Source organism: Oncorhynchus gorbuscha, linkage group LG06, assembly GCF_021184085.1.
Source record: "Oncorhynchus gorbuscha isolate QuinsamMale2020 ecotype Even-year linkage group LG06, OgorEven_v1.0, whole genome shotgun sequence".
Classification (NCBI taxonomy): domain Eukaryota; kingdom Metazoa; phylum Chordata; class Actinopteri; order Salmoniformes; family Salmonidae; genus Oncorhynchus; species Oncorhynchus gorbuscha.
In genome coordinates, this window is record NC_060178.1 from 74193296 (window position 1) to 74213854 (window position 20559).

The 20559-nt window shown below is 43.0% G+C and overlaps 1 protein-coding gene and 1 long non-coding RNA gene across 2 annotated transcripts in view; both read right to left on the bottom strand.

Moving 5' to 3' along the window:
• Positions 1-14158, bottom strand: part of LOC124038313 — a 49884-nt gene extending 35726 nt beyond the window's left edge. Inside the window, exon 1 of the long non-coding RNA XR_006839343.1 lies at positions 13792-14158. This is a non-coding gene — a long non-coding RNA (uncharacterized LOC124038313). The remainder of the gene's footprint in view (positions 1-13791) is intronic.
• Positions 14159-15198: 1040 nt separating this feature from the next.
• On the bottom strand, positions 15199-19851 carry LOC124038314 (ubiquitin-40S ribosomal protein S27a-like). The gene is made up of 6 exons (XM_046354036.1): positions 19808-19851; positions 19634-19698; positions 19101-19155; positions 18933-19018; positions 18186-18317; positions 15199-15383 (listed from the first exon to the last, which is right to left on the bottom strand). The coding sequence occupies exons 2-6, from the start codon at positions 19679-19681 to the stop codon at positions 15234-15236; spliced, it is 471 nt and encodes a 156-aa protein (XP_046209992.1). The 5' UTR covers positions 19682-19698; positions 19808-19851; the 3' UTR covers positions 15199-15233.
• Between the last annotated feature and the right edge of the window lie 708 nt (positions 19852-20559).

Below are 20559 nucleotides of genomic sequence, written 5' to 3' on the forward strand. Positions count from 1 at the left end.
GTTTTTTTTATTTTTTTTTATTTAACCTTTATTTAGCCAGGTAGGCTAGTTGAGAACAAGTTCTCATTTGCAACTGCGACCTGGCCAAGATAAAGCATAGCAGTGTGAACAGACAACACAGAGTTACACATGGAGTAAACAATTAACAAGTCAATAACACAGTAGAAAAAAAGGGGGAGTCTATATACAATGTGTGCAAAAGGCATGAGGTAGGCGAATAATTACAATTTTGCAGATTAGCACTGGAGTGATAAATGATCAGATGGTCATGTACAGGTAGAGATATTGGTGTGCAAAAGAGCAGAAAAGTAAATAAATAAAAACAGTATAAAAACAGTATGGGAATGAGGTAGGTGAAAATGGGTAGGCTATTTACCAATAGATTATGTACAGCAGCAGCGATCGGTTAGCTGCTCAGATAGCTGATGTTTGAAGTTGGTGAGGGAGATAAAAGTCTCCAACTTCAGCGATTTTTGCAATTCGTTCCAGTCACAGGCAGCAGAGTACTGGAACGAAAGGTGGCCAAATGAGGTGTTGGCTTTAGGGATGATCAGAGAGATACACCTGCTGGAGCGCGTGCTACAGATGGGTGTTGCCATCGTGACCAGTGAACTGAGATAAGGCGGAGCTTTACCTAGCATGGACTTGTAGATGACCTGGAGCCAGTGGGTCTGGCGACGAATATGTAGCGAGGGCCAGCCGACTAGAGCATACAAGTCGCAGTTGTGGGTGGTATAAGGTGCTTTAGTGACAAAACGGATGGCACTGTGATAGACTGCATCCAGTTTGCTGAGTAGAGTGTTGGAAGCCATTTTGTAGATGACATCGCCGAAGTCAAGGATCGGTAGGATAGTCAGTTTTACTAGGGTAAGCTTGGCAGCGTGAGTGAAGGAGGCTTTGTTGCGGAATAGAAAGCCGACTCTTGATTTGATTTTCGATTGGAGATGTTTGATATGAGTCTGGAAGGAGAGTTTGCAGTCGAGCCAGACACCTAGGTACTTATAGATGTCCACATATTCAAGGTCGGAACCATCCAGGGTGGTGATGCTAGTCGGGCATGCGGGTGCAGGCAGCGATCGGTTGAAAAGCATGCATTTGGTTTTACTAGCGTTTAAGAGCAGTTGGAGGCCACGGAAGGAGTGTTGTATGGCATTGAAGCTCGTAAGGAGGTTAGATAGCACAGTGTCCAATGACGGGCCGAAAGTATATAGAATGGTGTCGTCTGCGTAGAGGTGGATCAGGGAATCGCCCGCAGCAAGAGCAACATCATTGATATATACAGAGAAAAGAGTCGGCCCGAGAATTGAACCCTGTGGCACCCCCATAGAGACTGCCAGAGGACCGGACAGCATGCCCTCCGATTTGACACACTGAACTCTGTCAGCAAAGTAATTGGTGAACCAGGCAAGGCAGTCATCCGAAAAACCGAGGCTACTGTGTCTGCCGATAAGAATATGGTGATTGACAGAGTCGAAGGCTTTGGCAAGGTCGATGAAGACGGCTGCACAGTACTGTCTTTTATCGATGGTGGTTATGATATCGTTTAGTACCTTGAGTGTGGCTGAGGTGCACCCGTGACCGGCTCGGAAACCAGATTGCACAGCGGAGAAGGTACGGTGGGATTCGAGATGGTCAGTGACCTGTTTGTTGACTTGGCTTTCGAAGACCTTAGATAGGCAGGGCAGGATGTTATTATTATATTATATAGGTCTGTAACAGTTTGGGTCCAGGGTGTCTCCCCCTTTGAAGAGGGGGATGACTGCGGCAGCTTTCCAATCCTTGGGGATCCCAGACGATATGAAAGAGAGGTTGAACAGGCTGGTAATAGGGGTTGCGACAATGGCGGCGGATAGTTTCAGAAATAGAGGGTCCAGATTGTCAAGCCCAGCTGATTTGTACGGGTCCAGGTTTTGCAGCTCTTTCAGAACATCTGCTATCTGGATTTGGGTAAAGGAGAACCTGGAGAGGCTTGGGCGAGGAGCTGCAGAGGGGGCGGAGCTGTTGGCCGAGGTTGGAGTAGCCAGGCGGAAGGCATGGCCAGCCGTTGAGAAATGCTTATTGAAGTTTTCAATAATCATGGATTTATCGGTGGTGACCGTGTTACCTAGCCTCAGTGCAGATGGCAGCTGGGAGGAGGTGCTCTTGTTCTCCATGGACTTCACAGTGTCCCAGAACTTTTTGGAGTTGGAGCTACAGGATGCAAACTTCTGCCTGAAGTAGCTGGCCATAGCTTTCCTGACTGACTGCGTGTATTGGTTCCTGACTTCCCTGAACAGTTGCATATCGCGGGGACTATTCGATGCTATTGCAGTCCGCCACAGGATGTTTTTGTGCTGGTCGAGGGCAGTCAGGTCTGGAGTGAACCAAGGGCTGTATCTGTTCTTGGTTCTGCATTTTTTGAACGAAGCATGCTTATCTAAAATGGTGAGGAAGTAACTTTTAAAGAATGACCAGGCATCCTCAACTGACGGGATGAGGTCAATGTCCTTCCATGATACCCGGGCCAGGTCGATTAGAAAGGCCTGCTCACAGAAGTGTTTTAGGGAGCGTTTGACAGTGATGAGGGGTGGTCGTTTGACTGCGGCTCCGTGGCGGATACAGGCAATGAGGCAGTGATCGCTGAGATCCTGGTTGAAGACAGCGGAGGTGTATTTGGAGGGCCAGTTGTTCAGGATGACGTCTGAGGGTACCCTTGTTTACGGAGTTAGGGTTGTACCTGGTGGGTTCCTTGATGATTTGTGTGAGATTGAGGGCATCTAGCTTAGATTGTAGGACTGCCGGGGTGTTAAGCATATCCCAGTTTAGGTCACCTAGCAGAACAAACTCTGAAGCTAGATGGGGGGTGATCAATTCACAAATGGTGTCCAGGGCACAGCTGGGAGCTGAGGGGGGTCGGTATAGCAGGCGGCAACAGTGAGAGACTTATTTCTGGAGAGAGTAATTTTCAAAATTAGTAGTTCGAACTGTTTGGGTATGGACCTGGAAAGTATGACATTACTTTGCAGGCTATCTCTGCAGTAGACTGCAACTCCTCCCCCTTTGACAGTTCTATCTTGACGGAAGATGTTATAGTTGGGTATGGAAATCTCTGAATTTTTGGTGGCCTTCCTGAGCCAGGATTCAGACACGGCAAGGACATCAGGGTTAGCAGAGTGTGCTAAAGCAGTGAGTAAAACAAACTTAGGGAGGAGGCTTCTGATGTTGAAATGCATGAAACCAAGGCTTTTACGATCACAGAAGTCAACAAATGAGGGTGCCTGGGGACATGCAGGGCCTGGGTTTACCTCCACATCACCCGCGGAGCAGAGGAGGAGTAGTATGAGGGTGCGGCTGAAGGATATCAAAACTGGTCGCCTAGAGCGTTGGGGACAGAGAATAAGAGGAGCAGGTTTCTGGGCATGGTAGAATATATTCAGGGCATAATGCGCAGACGGGTATGGTGGGGTGCGGGTACAGCGGAGGTAAGCCCAGGCACTGGGTGATGATGAGAGAGGTTGTATCTCTGGACATGCTGGTTGTAATGGGTGAGGTCACTGCATGTGTGGGAGGTGGGACAAAGGGGGTAACAGGGGTATGAAGAGTGGAACTAGGGGCTCCATTGTGAACTAAAACAATGATCACTAAGCTGAACAACAGTATACAAGGCATATTGAAATTTGAGAGAGACATACAGCGAGGCATACAGTAATCACAGGTGTTGAATTGGGAAAGCTAGCTAAAACAGTAGGTGAGACAGCAAGAGCTAGTCAGCTAGCACAACAAACAGCAGGTAAAATGGCGTTGACTAGGCAACGGGGCCGACAGATAAAACAAACAAGCAGAATGGAGTACCGTGATTAATGGACAGTCCAGCGTGCATCAGCTATGTAGCCAAGAGATCAGTGTCCAGGGGGCAGCGGTGGATGGGCAGGGAAGCTGGACTGGCGAGTGTTATCCAGGTTTTTTTTAAACTAACAATGACTAAATAGCTTGTAGCTAGTTTGCTGGTTAGCGTCTGGAGGTTCTTGAGTGTGTTCTAAAGAATTAAAAATAATAGCGATTCCGTATCACAATGGGTGAGGCAGGTTTCCGGAAGGTATAAACAATTTAACAATCAAAAAGAGAGAAAGTAAATATGGGTCCAGAGAGTGTTTGGGACGCGGCGATACAGACGGTTAGCAGGCCTGTGCTAACAAGCTAACAGTTCGTAGGCCCGAGCTAGACAGGGTAGCAGGGGTGTGCTACAGGTGCTCTGGCCGGGCTAGCTTCAAGCTAAGATGGTGGAAACGCTAGCCAGGGGTAATCATCCGGGGTTGCAGTTTAGCTAGATAGCTAGTTGTGAAGATCCAGCTGAAAAATGTTCCGTTTGCGGTGGGAGTCCGGGGATGAAAAATAAATAGGTCCGTTATGCTCTGGTTAGAGTCGCGTTGTTCGAACTGGCGAGAGCTTTCCGGGCTAAAGGTTAGCTGATGACCGGTTAGCTGAAGACCGCTAGCATAGCTGGTGGATTAGCTGGCTAGCTTCAGTTGAGGGGTTTCGGTTCCGAAGTAAATATAAATACTTTAGGAAAAATAGCTACATTGGGTGAGGCGGGTTGCAGGAGAGTATTTGGAAGCCTAGATTTAGCAAAATGTTTTTAAAGAGGTATGCGAAGAAAAAATATGTAAAAAAAAAAGAAAAAGACGCGATATATACAGGGGACAGGACGACTTACTGCTACACCATCTTGGATCAAAACTGTACAAAACAAATGTGGCTGTACAAATTTTTTTTTTTTTAAATAACCATCAGTTAGTACTAAACGCAAAACCAAGAGCTTGATACGAACATATATCAGGGAATCATAGTGTATTGGAATTCACTCAGCCTCCCTCTGCCCCTTAATTCCGCCCATTAAGTGAGTACAAACAAAATTTGTCAATTGACCTCAGGTGAGCCCATCAAGCGAGGGCGCAGTCGGACAACTTGATCCGGCTGATCCCTCACACATTCTCTATCTCTGTCAAAAGATCAAATTTCTAAGAAGAAGAGACACAGTTTGTCGTTCCTGACCAATTCAAGTCTGAGGTCTTACAAGGCATCATTACAGTGCAGGTCATCAAGGGCATTTAAGGAGCTTGAGTCTGGCCCCACATCGACAGAGATGTCAAGGACGACATGTGTCAGTTTCCCCGATATGTCATCCGTAAAACAGCTGATCCTGAAGGAAGAGCCCCTCACTGAGTATTAAAACCTGCGCATTTAGGAGATTATGTGCATTGACTTCTGGTCTGCAGAAGATTCTAACAACAAAACAAGTCAGTTAATGTACTACTTGTCACAGATAATTTTGCCAGGTTAGCCCAAGCATTCCCTTGCCATGATCAGTCTGCAAAACAAGTGGCGAAGCAACTTTGGGACAAGTACTTCTGCATTTATGGGTTCCCTGAGAGAATGAATTCTGACCAAGATGCTTCATTTGAGGTTCTGTTGATAAGTCAGCTCTTGAAAGTGTCTGGTGTCAAGAAGTCCCACAACGCCTTATCACCCCCTGGGTAACGGCAGCATCGAGGGTTTTAACAGAATGCTGGGAAACATGATCCATGTTCTCCCATCTATGTGAAGCACAACTGGCCGCAACGGCTTTAGACCTTGACCTACATGAGACCACTGGTTATCCTCCATTTGATTTGATGTATGGTAGGGTTCCACGTCTCCCTGTTGATGCATTGTACAAAAACATCCTGAATGACCGAGAGATTAGTACTTATGATAGCTATGTAGTATCTCTGACCAAAGACCTACAGACGGCCATGGTTGATGCTCAGGACTACATCGACAAAGAGCAGAGTCTTCAAGCAAATGTATAAAACCACAGTGTCAAAGGAAAGTCAAATAACCAATGGCGGCGAGCTTTACACCACTCCAGACAATGCTTGGCATTGCATATGGTGATCTTAGGCGTGTGTCCGGCTGCTCGACCATGGAAACTCATTTCATGAAGCTCCCAACAAAAGGTTACTGTGCTGACTTTGCTTCCAGAGGCAGTTTGGAACTCTGTAGTGAGTGTTGCAACCGAGGACAGAGCATCTTTACGCGCAACGCGCTTCAGCAATCGGCCGTCCCGTTCTGTGAGTTTGTGTGGCCTACCACTTCGTGGCTGAGCAGTTGTTGCTCCTAGACATTTCCATTTCAAAATAACAGCACTTACAGTTGACAGGGGCAGCTCTAGCAGGGCAGAAATTTGATGAACTGACTTGTTGGAAAAGTGGCATCCTATGACTGTGCCATGTTGAAAGTCACTGAGCTCTTCAGTAAGGCCATTCTACTGCAAATAGTTTTTCTATGGAGATTATGCACACACACACACACACACACACACACACATAGTTGAAGTCGGAAGTTTAAATACACCTAGGTTGGAGTCATTAAAACTCGCTATTCAACCAGTCCACAAATGTATTGTTAACAAACTATAGTTTTGGCAAGTCGGTTTGGATATCTACTTTGTGCATGACACAAGTAATTTTTCCAACAATTGTTTACATATCACAATTCCAGTGGGTCAGAAGTTTACATACACTAAGTTGACTGTGCCTTTCAACAGCTTGGGAAACTCCAGAAAATGATTTAATGGCTTTAGAAGCTTCTGATAGGGTAGTTGACATCATTTGAGTCAATTAAAGGTGTACCTGTGTGCTCAGTGCCTCTTTACTTGACATCATGGGAAAATCTAAAGAAATCAGCCAAGCCCTCAGAACAAAATTGTAGACCTCCACAAGTCTGGTTCATCCTTGGGAGCAATTTCCAAACGCCTGAAGGTACCACATTCATCTGTAAAAACAATAGTACACAAGTATAAACACCATGGGACCACGCAGCCGTATTCCACTCAGGAAAAACACGCGTTCCGTCTCCTAGAGATGAACGTACTTTGGTGCAAAACGTGCAAAACAATCTCAGAACAACAGCAAAGGACCAGCTTTGCTGCAGGAGGGACTGGTGCACTTCACAAAATAGATGGCATCATGAAGAAAAATTGTGGTTATATTGAAGCAAGCTCTCAAGACATAATTCAGGAAGTTAAAGCTTGGTCTCAAATGGGTCTTCCAAATGGACAATAACCCCAAGCATACTTCAAAAGTTGTGTCAAAATGGCTTAAGGAAACCAAAGTCAAGGTATTGGAGTGGCCATCAAAGACCTGACTTCAACCCTATAGAAAATGTGTGGACAGAACTGTAAAAGCGTGTGCGAGCAAGGAGGCCTACAAACCTGACTCAGTTACACCAGCTCTGTCAGGAGGAATGGGCCAAAATTCACCCAACGTATTGTGGGAAGCTTGTGGAAGGCTACCCGAAACATTTGGCCCAAGTTAACCAATTTAAAGGCAATGCTACCAAATACTAATTGGGTGTATGTAAACTTCTGACCCACTGGGAATGTGATGAAATAAATAAAAGCTGAAATAAATCATTCTCTCTACTGTTATTCTGACATTTCACATTTTAAAAATAAAGTGGTAATCCTAACTGACCTAAGAAAGGGAATGTTTACTAGGCTTAAATGTCAGTAATTGTGAAAAACTGAGTTTAAATGTATTTGGCTAAGGTGTATGTAAACTTGTGACTTCAACTGTATATAGTACCAGTCAAAAGTTTGGACACACCTACTCATTTGAGTTTTTCTTTATTTGTACTATTTTCTACCTTGAAGAATAATAGTGAAGACATCAAAACTATGAAATAAAACATATGGAATCATGTAGTAACCAAAAAAGGGTTATACACTACCGTTCAAAAGTTTGGGGTCACTTAGAAATGTCTTTGTTAAAAAACAATTTAAAATAACATCACATTGATCAGCAATACAGTGTAGACATTGTTAATGTTGTAAAATTACTACTGTAGCTGGAAACGTATGATTTTGAATGGAATATAAACATAGGCGTACAGAGGCCCATTATCAGCAACTTTCACTTCTGTGTTCCAATGGTATGTTGTGATAGCTAATCCAAGTGTATCATTTTAAAAGGCTAATTGATTATTAGAAAACCCTTTTGCAATTATGTTAGCACAGCTAAAAACTGTTGTTCTCATTAAAGAAGCAATAAAAGTGGCCTTCTTTAGACTAGTTGAATATCTCGAGTATCAGCTGGTTTGATTACAGGTTCAAAAGGGACAGAAACGAAGCACTTTCTTCTGAAACTCGTCAGTCTATTCTTGTTCTGAGAAATGAAGGCTATTCCATGCGAGAAATTGCCAAGAAACTGAAGATCTCGCACAACGCTGTACACTTCTCTCTTCACAGAACAACGCAAACTGGCTCTAACCAGAATAGAAAGAGGCCCCTGGTGCACAACTGAGTGAAAAGACGACTCTGGGATGCTGGCTGGCCTTCTAGGCAGAGTTCCCATGTCCAGTGTCTGTGTTCTTTTACCCATTTTAATCATTTATTTTTATTGACCAGTCTGAGATATGGCTTTTTCTTTGCAATTCTGCCTAGAATTTTTTTTCCCTCAATCTTCAAACAATACTCCATAATGACAAAGCGAAAACAGGTTTTAGAAATTTTTGCAAATTTAACAAAACAAAAATAGAAATACCTTATTTCCATAAGTATTCTAACCCGTTGTTATGAGACTCTAAATTGAGCTTAGGTGCATCCTGTTTCCATTGATCATCATTGATGTTTCTCCGACTTGATTGGTGTCCACCTGTGGTAAATTCAATTGATTGGACATGATTTGGAAAGGCACACACCTGTCTATTTAAGGTTCCACAGTTGACAGTGCATGTCAGAGAAAAAACCAAGCCATAGAGAGCTCCGAGACAGGATTAAGTCCAGATCTGAGGAAGGGAACCAAAACATTTCTACAGCATTGAAGGTCCAAGAACACAGTGGCCTCCATCATTCTTAAATGGAAGAAATTTGGAACCACCAAGAGTCTTCCTAGAGCTGGCAGCCTGACCAAACTGATCAATCAAGGGAGAAGGGCCTTGGTCTGTGAGGTGATCAAGAACCCGATGGTCACTCTGACAGAGCTCCAGAGTTCCTCTGTGGAGATGGGAGAACCTTCCAGAAGGACAACCATCTCTGCAGCACTCCACCAATTAGGCCTTTATGGTAGAGTGGCCAGACGGAAACCGCTCCTCAGTAAAAGGCACGACAGCCCGCTTGGAGTTTGCCAAAAGGCACCTAAAGGATTCTCAGATCACGAGAAACAAGATTCTCTGGTCGCATGAAACCACGATTGAACTCTTTGGCCTGAATGCCAAGCGACACGTCTGGAGGAAACCTGGCACCATCCCTACGGTGAAGCATGGTGGTGGCAGCATCATGCTGTTGGTATGTTTTTCAGCAGCAGGGACTGGGAGACTAGTTAGGATTGAGGGAAAGATGAACGGAGCAAAGTACAGAGAGATCGTTGATGAAAACTAGCTCCAGAGTGCTCAGGACCTCAGACTGGGGCGAAGGTTCACCTTCCACCGGGACAACGACCCTAAGCACACAGCCAAGACAATGCAGGAGTGGCTTCAGGACAAGTCTCTGAATGTCCTTGAGTGGCACAGCCAGCCAGAGACCGGGCTTGAACCAACCTTCCAACAGCTCTGGAGAGACCTGAAAATATCTGTGCAGCGACACTACCCATCCAACGAGCTTGAGAGTATCTGCAGAAAATAATGGCAGATACTCCCCAAAAACAGGTGTGCCAAGCTTGTAGCGTCAAAGAAGACTCTAGGCTCCAATTTCTGCCAAAGGTGCTTCAACAAAGTACTGAGCAAAGGGTCTGAATAGTTATGTAAATGTCATTTCAGTTTTTTTGCTTTGTCATTGTGGCGTATTGTGTGTACATTGATGAGGAAAAAACAATTTAATCAATTTTAGAATAAGGCTGACGTAACATAATTTGAAAAAGTGAAGGGGTCTGAATACTTTCCGAATGCACTGTGTATATACACGCAAGTATTTGGACACCACTTCAAATGAGTCCGTTTCTCAAATTTCTGTCTTGCTAGAGCTGCACCGGTCAACTGTGTGTTGTTATTGTGAAGTGGAAGGTCTAGGAGCAACAACGACTCAGCCCCGAAATGGTAGGCCACTTTCGCTGAGTGCTCAAGCGCGTAAAAATCGCCTGTTCCCGGTCGGAACGCCCTCGACTGTTCGTCGGGAGCTTCATGAAATGGGTTTCCATGGCCGAGCAGCCGCACACAAGCCTAAGATCATCATGCGCAAAAAGTGTCGGCTGGAGTGGTGTAAAGCTTGTCGCCATTGGACTCTGGAGCAGTGGAATGTGTTCTCTGGAGTGATAAGTCATGCTTCACCATCTGGCAGTCCAACGGATTAATCTGGGTATGGCGGATGCCAGGAGGACTCTACCTGCCCGAATGCATAGTGCCAACTGTAAAGTTTTTCATGGTTCGGGTTAGGCTCCTTAGTTCCAGTGAAGGGAAATCTTAACGCTACACTGTCCACATTCTAGATGATTCTGTGCTTCCAACGTTGTGGCAACAGTTTGGGGAAAGGCCTTTCCTGTTTCAGCATGACAATGCCTCCATGCACAAAGCGAGGTCCATACAGAAATGGTTTGTCAAGATCGGTGTGGAAAAACTTGACTGGCCTGCACAGAGCCCTGACCTCAACCCCATCGAACACCTTTGGGATGAATTGGAACACCGACTGTGATCCAGGCCTAATCGCCCAACATCAGTGCTCGACCTCACTAATGCTGTTGTGGCAGAATGGATGCAAGTCCCCACAGCAATGTTCCATCGGGTAGAAAGCCTTCAAAAAGGAAAGGAGGTTGTTAAAGCAGCAAAGGGGGTTGGGGTCATTGTCTTGTTGGATCGTAAATATTTTCCATAGTCTGTTGTTAGCACTCTGAAGCAGGTTCTCATCAAGGATTTGCCTTATTTGGCTCCATTAATTGTTCCCTCTATCCTTACCAGTCTCCCAGTTCCTGCCGCTGAAAAACATCACGATAGCATAATGCTGCCACCACCATGCTTCACGGTAGGGAGGGTGTTAAACGGGTGATGAGCTGTGCCTGGTTCACCCAATACGGATGAAAATACTCTCAAATGAAAGCTGACAGTCTGTACTTTAACCTCAGTCATTGTATTATTTAAAATCCATAGTGCTAAACTACAGAGCCAAAACAACAAAATGTGTCACTGTACCAATACTTTTGGAGCTTACTGTATTTGCATACATTATGGTTTGTGAAGGCTGACAGAATTATGGCAAAGAGTATATTCTTTCATCTCTACATGTTTACAGATTCTCCCTTTTCCGTTTTTGTTTGCTTGGAAATATCAGAAGAAACTGTGTAACCTACATTTATTTTGGCTAGGAAATGCATTGCCATTAATTGGAAGGTTGGGTATCCTCCCACAATGTCACAGTGTGTGGCAGGAATTTTAAGTTATGTATCACTAGATTTTATGTATTAAAAGATTAAAGGGTATACTGGGCAACTTCCATAAGGTCTGGAATGCCTTATATGGAATACAGTATGACAAAGTTATTTGTATTTTTTTTAAACTTTTGTTTCCAAACCTTTCCCAAGGGGAGAAATATATGTGGGAAAATGTGTTGTGGGGAGAAATATATGTGGGAAAATGTGTTGTGGTGAGTGTTGAGTTATTGATTAGACTGGTGGGGGTCGGGTGTGTAGGCGGTTCTTCCCAGAGTATGTGAGCGGAGCGGAGTGCCCAATTTGACTGGAGCACAGAGCGAGATTGCCAAAGGCTGAAGCATCGGCCTTCTCGCCGCTCCAATTGTGCTCACTTCACGAGCTCAGGGCATGCCTAGCCCAGCATGCATGTGTAGTCTACTGTGTGCTGCTGAAGCCCTTAGCCCCTTGCTTGAATTACTGTTATGGAGTTCGCTAAATATTTTCAGAAAGAAATAGATAAAACACACATGCTAAATCAAGGTGACTTACAAAGATGAAGACCACGAGCAAGAGAAGGGAGTGCAGTGATAGTGTTCACAATTAAATAATCATTGTGGAATCTGAAAAGACACGTATCCTGAAAGCATGATGGTATACTTTTTATTTTATTTAACTAGTCAAGTCAGTTAAGAACAAATTCTTATTTACAATGAACGGCCACCCCGGTCAAGCCCTCCCTTAACCCGGACGACACTGGGCCATTTGTGTACCGCCCTATGGGACTCCCGATCACGGCCGGTTGTGATAGAGCCCGGGATTGAACCCGGGTCTGTAATGACACCTCTAGCACTGCAGTGCCTTAGAACGCTGTGCCACTCAAGATATGTACTAAGTGCACATGCTAAAAGAACAGAAAAATCTGATCTCTTAAACGTTTCATTCATTTTTATTCTATCTATACAATCGAACTTGCATATTCCCACGTTCAAGGAGCTTTCTGTTTTGATTAGGTTATTTTGCCTAAAACCATTTAGGCCTACCTATAGAAAAATAAACAACTCTGCCCAGCCTGGCAAGAGTGGCAAAAAGGTGTTGAGCATCCCCAGTGGCTCTGCAAGTGTGGAGAGGGTATTCTCCCCTGCTGGCCTGCTCACCATCGCATGAGCCTGAAGGCACAGACCAAACTTGTGTTTCTAAAAATGAATTCTTAAAATGAATTCAAAGGCACTAATGAATCATTGTTCGTTTAATTTGTATTTAATTCTAAGTCACAGCCTATATGCGCAATTTATAGACTATTTAATACAACGAAATGTTTAAATGACAAGGGCTTTATGTCGCTACCAGCGTAGTGTGTTGCACTCGCAAATGCTTCATAATGTATTTCTTTGTAGACTATAGCCTTGAAATTATTCATTTTCGTTCCTTCTTACATGCTGACCACACTGCTTGCATCGCAAAATAAATGTACACATTAATGTTATTCAATCATTGCAACCACACTACTCACAATCGTCAATGAGCGTTTGTGTTGCCAGGCGCGAAAATAGAAGTTGCTTCTATTTGTGGCCTAGAACACACTTAGAAGCATATGGCCACGTGCCATCTCCTCATTGGTTATACCCACGTGGGTTATTGAAAGATGAACTGAGGTCAGTTGTGGTAATATTGTTGTTATTTTACTGCTGCTCTTTAAATTACTTGTTACTTTTATTTCTTATCCGTATTTTTTTAAACTGCATTGTTGGTTACGGGCTCGTAAGTAAGCGTTTCACTGTAAGGTCTACCTACAACTGTTGTATTCGGCGCATGTGACTAACAACATTTGATTTGATAATACACCTTATGAAAGTTAGTTGCCAATCGCCATATTAAGTCTAAATAAGAAAAAGACTGGAAGGAGGAGAGATTACGGGAAATTATTTGGTTGACCGTTTTGTGTGTGGATTAATTGTCGGAGTAGTGCTCCCAAATCTTGTATTTCAGGTAAAATAACTGTGTATATCCCAGGACAAATTAGTTGATATTTGGTTCAGTTTGATATTGTGTAACGGATGTGAAACGGCTAGCTTAGTTAGCGGTGTGCGCTAAATAGCGTTTCAATCGGTTACGTTACTTGCTCTGAGACCTTGAAGTAGTAGTTCTTCCCCTTGCTCTGCAAGGGCCGCGGCTTTTGTGGAGCGATGGGTAACGATGCTTCGTGGGTGACTGTTGTCGATGTGTGCAGAGGGTCCCTGGTTCGCACCCGGGTATGGGCGAGTTATTCTGTTACAATTGCAACCTGCATGTCATGAACGCTTCTGGTGTGGGGGGACAAAATCAATTTGCGAGAGCGTCAGGTTTGGGCATGGTGTTAGGCTCCCTGTCTGGCTCCTGACCTATATAGTTTTTTTTGCCGTTTAATGACATTTGGAAAAAACATTTAATAATTTCTTACCTTGTTTGATGACTGGGCATGTTTTGCTTTTTGTTGTTCTAAATAGACACAGCTCGAAGGGCCATGGGTCATATTAGATTGGGTAAAAATGCAGGACATTAGCTTTAGATGCCCCCCAAAAAACTACTAAAACCGAAGTTGCGCCCTTGCCCTTATCACTCATCAGCGAGAAAGAATCTTTCAAATAAAAACGATACATTAAATGTAGCAGTTTTTTCAGTTCCATCCAGCTATGGGTGCCTCCAACGAAGCTACACTTACACACACACACAGGTGTTCGGAGCATGCTAGACAACTAATTAGCACAGGTGGTCACCTCGTTTTCCGTAAACAAGCGCTGTAACATCGAGATATGACCGTGTGGGAACACTAGGGCTAGGTTTTCTCCAGACAGCGCTTTCAATTCAGGCCAGAGTTCAATTTGTCTCAGACCTGTCGTTCACATGCCCTTTTCCTCTGGAGTGGCTTCTGCCTGGCTCTCCCATAAAGCCCAGATTGGTGAAATGCTGTTCTGGCTGGTTTCAACCACCTCAGCACTGTCAAGAGCGTGTATGGGGTTCTTGGTCACCTCCCTGACCAAGGTCATTCTTGCCCAATTTGGTAAACTCTATGCAATCTTGGTACTTCCATATTTTTTCAGTTTCCCAGGGACAAAACTTTTAATCTAGAAATTGTTTTATACCCTTCCCCAGATACACCCCATCACAATTCTGAGAACTGAGTCTTAAGACTTCATTGTATAGTTTCTGCACTGTCAACATTGGGACCTTTATACAGGTGTTCCTTTCTAAATCATGTCCAATGAAGTTGTAACAATCAAATTGGATGTGCCAAGAGTTCAATTTAGAGTGTCATAGCAAAAGGATGTTAATACTTATGTAAATTACATCTGCAAATATATTTTTTAACAAATACTGCCAATTGTGCACCACCCACTCATGGTTGGTTGGTTTGTAGTGACACCTCTTGCACAGATGCAGTGCCTTCGGCCCCTTCACCCATTGTGGGTTGTAAATACTTTCAGAAGTCACTGTACTTCAGAAAGAACAAAGTTCAGTTCAAAAACAACCAATAGGCAGTAGGTAGCCTAGTGGTTAGGAGCGTTGGGCCAGTAACTGATAGGTTGCTAGATCCCCGAGCTGACAAGGTACATATCTGGCATTCTGCCCCTGAACAACCCAGTTTCCCAGTAGACCATCATTGTAAACAAGAACTTAGTTAGCTAAGTCAGCTAAGAATAAAGGTTCAATTTAAAAATAGGCCCACACCAAGACCATATTTAGAAAATGCTAATGCTTAAACCAATAACTACTTGTAACCCTGGTAATAATAATCCTCCGGAAATGTGATATTGGTTACCCATCTCATTCATATCTAGTGTGAAAAAAATAGGAATCAAGCCCTCGGTGATTGAAACATTTTATTTAGTCCATTCCATTGGGTTACTTGTCCTCTGGCTTGTTGAAGCAGTAAGTGAGGCAGCACTTGCCACAATAGTGCCTATCGAAGTGGCTGGCCATGAACACACCAGCACCACACTCTTCAGCTGGACACTCACGACGCAGACGGTGGATCTTGCCATTTTCATCAACCTGAGGATACACCATGGAAGCCATAAGTATAGCAACACACACAAATGAGAGTGGCTGCTGTGTTCAGTAGAGCACAACAGCAAATGTTTTGCAACAGAAAACCAATTATATCTTAATGAGGTGTGATGACAAGGAATTTGACACCACAGTAAGTCTGAATATTAATTCAAAATTTGCTTTGTTTATGCCTAATAAACATGGCCTATGTATATAAGATTTTTTAAATAGTTATATTTAAAAATGGATTCTGGAGCCATTAACAAATGTCTACAAAACAACTTCTTGCTCCATTCACTAGACCAAGGATTTTAAAACAATGGGTCAGGACTGGAGGTCGACCAATTATGATTTTTCAAAGCCGATACCAATTATTGATGGACCAGAAAAGGCCGATACCGATTAATGGGACGACAAAAAAAAATGTATTTGTAATAATGACAATTACAACACTGAATGAACACTTATTTTAACTTAATATAATACAACAAAATCAATTTAGCCTCAAATAATGAAATATGTTCAATTTGGTTTAAATAATGCGAGAAGAAAGTAAAAGTGCCATGTAAGAAGGCTAACGTTTAAATTCCTTGCTCAGAACATGGGAACATATGAAAGCTGGTGGTTCCTTTTAACATGAGCCTTCAATATTACCAGGTAAGAAGTTTTAGGTTGTAGTTATTATAGGAATTATAGGACTATTTCCCGCTATACCATTTGTATTTCATTAACCTTTGACTAAAGGATGTCCTTAGAGGCACTTTAGTATTGCCAGTGTAACAGTATAGCATCCGTCCCTCTCCTCGCTCCTCCCTGGGCTCAAACCAGGAACACAACTACAACAGCCACCGTCGAAGCAACGTTACCCATGCAGAGCAAGGGGAACAACTACTCCAAGTCTCAGAGCGAGTGACGTTTGCTAACTAGCCAGCCATTTCACATCAGTTACACGAGCCTAATCTCGGGAGTTGATAGGCTTGAAGTCATAAACAATGCAATGCTTGACGCACAACGGCGAGCTGCTGGCAAAACGCACAAAAGTGCTGTTTGAATGAATGCTTACGAGGCTGCTGCCTACCACCGTTCAGTCAGATACTTGTATGCTCAGTCAGATTATATGCAACACAGGACACGCTAGACAAACTAGTAATATCATCAACCATGTGTGTAGTTAGTGATTATGATTGATTGATATTTATAAGTTAAGGTTAATGCTAGCTAGCAACTTACCTTATTGCATTCGTAACAGGCTCCTTGTGGAGTGCAACGAGAGGCAGGTGGTTATAGCTTTGGACTAGTTAAATGTAAGGTTGCAAGATTGAATCCCCCGAGCTGACACGGTGAGAATCTGTCGTTCTGCCCCTGAACGAGGCAGTTAACCCACCGTTCCTAGGCCGTCATTGAAAATAAGAATGTGTTCTTAACCAACTTGCCTAGTTAAATAAAGATTAAATACCGGTTTCCAATTGTTATGAAAACTTGAAATCGGCCCTAATTAACCTCTTAACAAGGGGGCAGTATTTCAATTTTTGGAAAAATAACGTTCACAAAGTAAACGGGCTATTTTGTCAGGACAAGATGCTAGAATATGCATATAATTTACAGCTTACGATAGAAAACACTAAAGTTTCATCAAATTAAAAATATTGTCTGAGTATAACAGAACTGATATTGCAGGCGAACACAAGTGGCTCGTGTTTTGAAAGCTCTGCGTTCCGATGCGTCCCTATTGAGCAGTGAATGGGCTATCAACCAGATTACTTTTTCCACGTGTTCTCACGGTGTCGACAGCATTGCTACGTAGTTTTGCGCCTTTATGTTGAAGAATAAGCGCAAGTGGCTACATTGTGTAAGTGGTCCCCTGATGGCTCTGAGTGATTCTCGTGTAAAATACAAAGGTAGCCATTTTTCCAATCGGTCCTACTGAAAAACCAATTGTCCCGGTGGATATATTATCGAATAGATATTTGAAAAACACCTTGAGGATTGATTATAAACAACGTTTGCCATGACGATATTGTGACGCTTATTTAGAATTTTTCGCCGTTTTCGCGACCGCAATTTCCGGTCGATTTCTCAGCCAAACATGAAGAACAAACAGAGCTATTTTGCCTACAAAAATATTATTTTTGGAAAAAAGGAACATTTGCTATCTAACAGGGAGTCTTGTGAGTGAAAACATCCTAAGCTCATCAAAGGTAAACGATTTAATTGGATTGCTTTTCTGATTTGTGACCAAGTTACCTGCTGCTAGCTGGACATAATAATATGCTAGGCTATCGATAAACTTACACAAATGCTTGTCTTGCTTTGGCTGTAAAGCATATTTTGAAAATCTGAGATGACAGGGTGATTAACAAAAGGCTAAGCTGTGTTTCAATATATTTCACTTGTGATTTTCATGACTAGGAATATTTTCTAGTAATATTTATGTACGTCACGTTATGCTAATTAGGGTCCGCTGATTACGCTCCCGGGCCTGGGAGGGGGTATAACAGGCTAATCGGCCATTCCGATTAAACGGCCGACCTCTAGTCAGGACCCAAGTGTGCCCTGGGCATGCGAGGTGGGTCGAGTTATGAAAATGAATCTTATAATAGTACTTAATTTAGGTCAAAGGAAAATATGGGCCACGAGAGGCCAGTCAATTTCTAATTTGGGTCTCTAGCTGAAAAAGTTTAAGATCCACTGCACTAGAGACTAGTGGCAGCAGACAGCCAAATTGGCAGACTTTTTTTTATTTATCTACTAGACTAGTTATTAGCAATCAAGGAAATGGGTCAGGTTGTGATCCAGCGCATTTACCTTGTAGTACTTGAGCACTGCGAGCTTGACCTTCTTCCTCTTGTGCTTGTTCTTTTTGGGAGTGGTGTAGGACTTCTTCTTCCTCTTTTTGGCACCCCCACGGAGTCTCAGCACCAAATGCAGAGTGGACTCCTGCAAGAAAAAACAATTCAGTTCAGCCAGAAAGACCAACAAATGGCTATGGCTTCAGTGGTCAATGCTGCATATGACAATCTAAGAATAAATACGTATTTGGGCTGTATGATTGTTGTGAGAAATTCAAATATAAAACATAAGGAGTATTCACAGCTGTCCCAGAATGAACTAAAATACAGAGAAAACAGCAATACAATGAGTCGGCAGGTAGCCTAGCGGTTAAGAGCGTTGGGCCAGTAACCAAAGCCATCTATGTGAAAAATGGCAATGTGCCCTAGTGTAAGGCACTTAACCATAATAGCTCTGGATAAGTGCATCTGCTAAAAAACTAAAACGTCAAATTAAACACTGCTGAGAAACAATGGTGTCCGTATCTAATCTACCAAACAATAATTCCTGATGGCAATATATGTTACATTAAAACATTCTGAAATGTCATACTTTGACAAATTCAGCATACATTACTTTTAGGTATGATCAGAAACATTTTAAGATAAAAGCAAGGCTGAGAACCCCTTGTCTACAGGAATGGTGTTGTGGACTATTTCCTGCAACACATTTACTAAAGTGTAGTATTGTCAAATGTTTACCAAGGTGAAAATGTCAGCTCACCTTCTGAATGTTGTAGTCGGACAGTGTGCGTCCATCCTCCAGCTGCTTACCAGCAAAGATCAACCTCTGCTGATCGGGAGGGATACCTGGAGAGACAAGAGGGTGAGTTTCATGCAGCCACTTCAAGCAATTCCAAGGATGACGAGGGTAAAAAAAAAGTGCAATTACCTTCTTTGTCTTGGATTTTGGCCTTGACATTTTCAATTGTGTCTGAAGGCTCAACCTGCATATATTAGAAAAACCGTGTCTTGAAACAGTAGCTAACGTGGCTAGCAAGAAGACTAAACAGTTCCAAGACAACTCATTCCCAGGATATTGATGAACTACCAGCCAAATGGCAATAAATGACTAATCTACATTAAAGCAGACGATGTTATTAGATAGCTAAGTTGCCGAGCTGTACCGGTCATTTACACGTGTATACGCAGGGCCATGCTACTAAAATGTAGTTAGCTACTGGTAGCCAACTAGCTAGCAGTTCAGAATAAAAAGACCGGTTACCAAGTCGGCAAGTTATGGTAGGCTATTAACAACTACTGTCCAATAAAGATGAGGAAACTTGCAAAGGTGTTTATAGCTGGTGAATTGCAATAACGCACTATAGGCTGATTTAAGTGTTACCTAGCCAGCTAGTTTGCTATAAAGAATGCATGCGCCGCTATTAGAGGCAGGAAGCGCTACACCAAATCCGAAGTACCCACCTCGAGGGTTATAGTCTTCCCCGTGAGGGTTTTGACGAAAATCTGCATCTTGGCGATCAATCCACCTGCACACAAGAACGACAGTGTTGTAAGTACAACTATATCAGCTAAAACACGATCTACAATGTCGTTATTGTGGTAAATAATTGCTTAAAATAAAGAGCACGATCTTACCACCGGTCTCCTACTAATGGCGGATCATGAGAAGAGGGCTTTCCAAGCCTGCGACGGGGTTTTCTCCGCTCATCTGCAGGGAGTAGGCGTCAAATAAAATGCCTGTTCAAAAACACCCCTCAGAAAAATGCATAATACATCACACTTTACACGAGGTGCATACCCCAAACCAGATCAGTTTTTTTCTGAAAATATAAAATCCGTTTTGCTACTTTTTTAGATATACAGATATTGTGGGAGAAATCCCCCACCTAAAAAAAAGAAGTCATTTTAAAATAAGGTGACCAGATTTCTGAAATTAAAACCGGAGACATTTCCAGTTCGGCGGTCAATATATCATTAAAATATCCAATCTTATTATCTATGAAATATAAAGGGGGACAATTCCAGTTTAATGTATTTAGTCTAACAGGCACACTGTGATAGAGAAAGAAAACAACTATATTACAGAAACACTACAGACAAGACAAAACTGTCCGATCTGAACAGCCATTCAGTGGTCCTGGTAGAAGGAGAGCAGAAGAGAACATGAGCAAAATTGGAGAAAAAAAAACAGACAATAGTACATGTGAAATAGTTAACATAATGAAGAAATAAGATGCTGATGAGATTGGTAACTACATAATATATTTATACCAACCTCATTGGCATATTTCTCAGAAGAATGTATTTTTTTCAGGATTGCTCTGTCTTTGGTCAGCTTCTCCATGAACTCCTGGCAGGGGAGGTTGAAGTTTGTCTTCACAATAAGC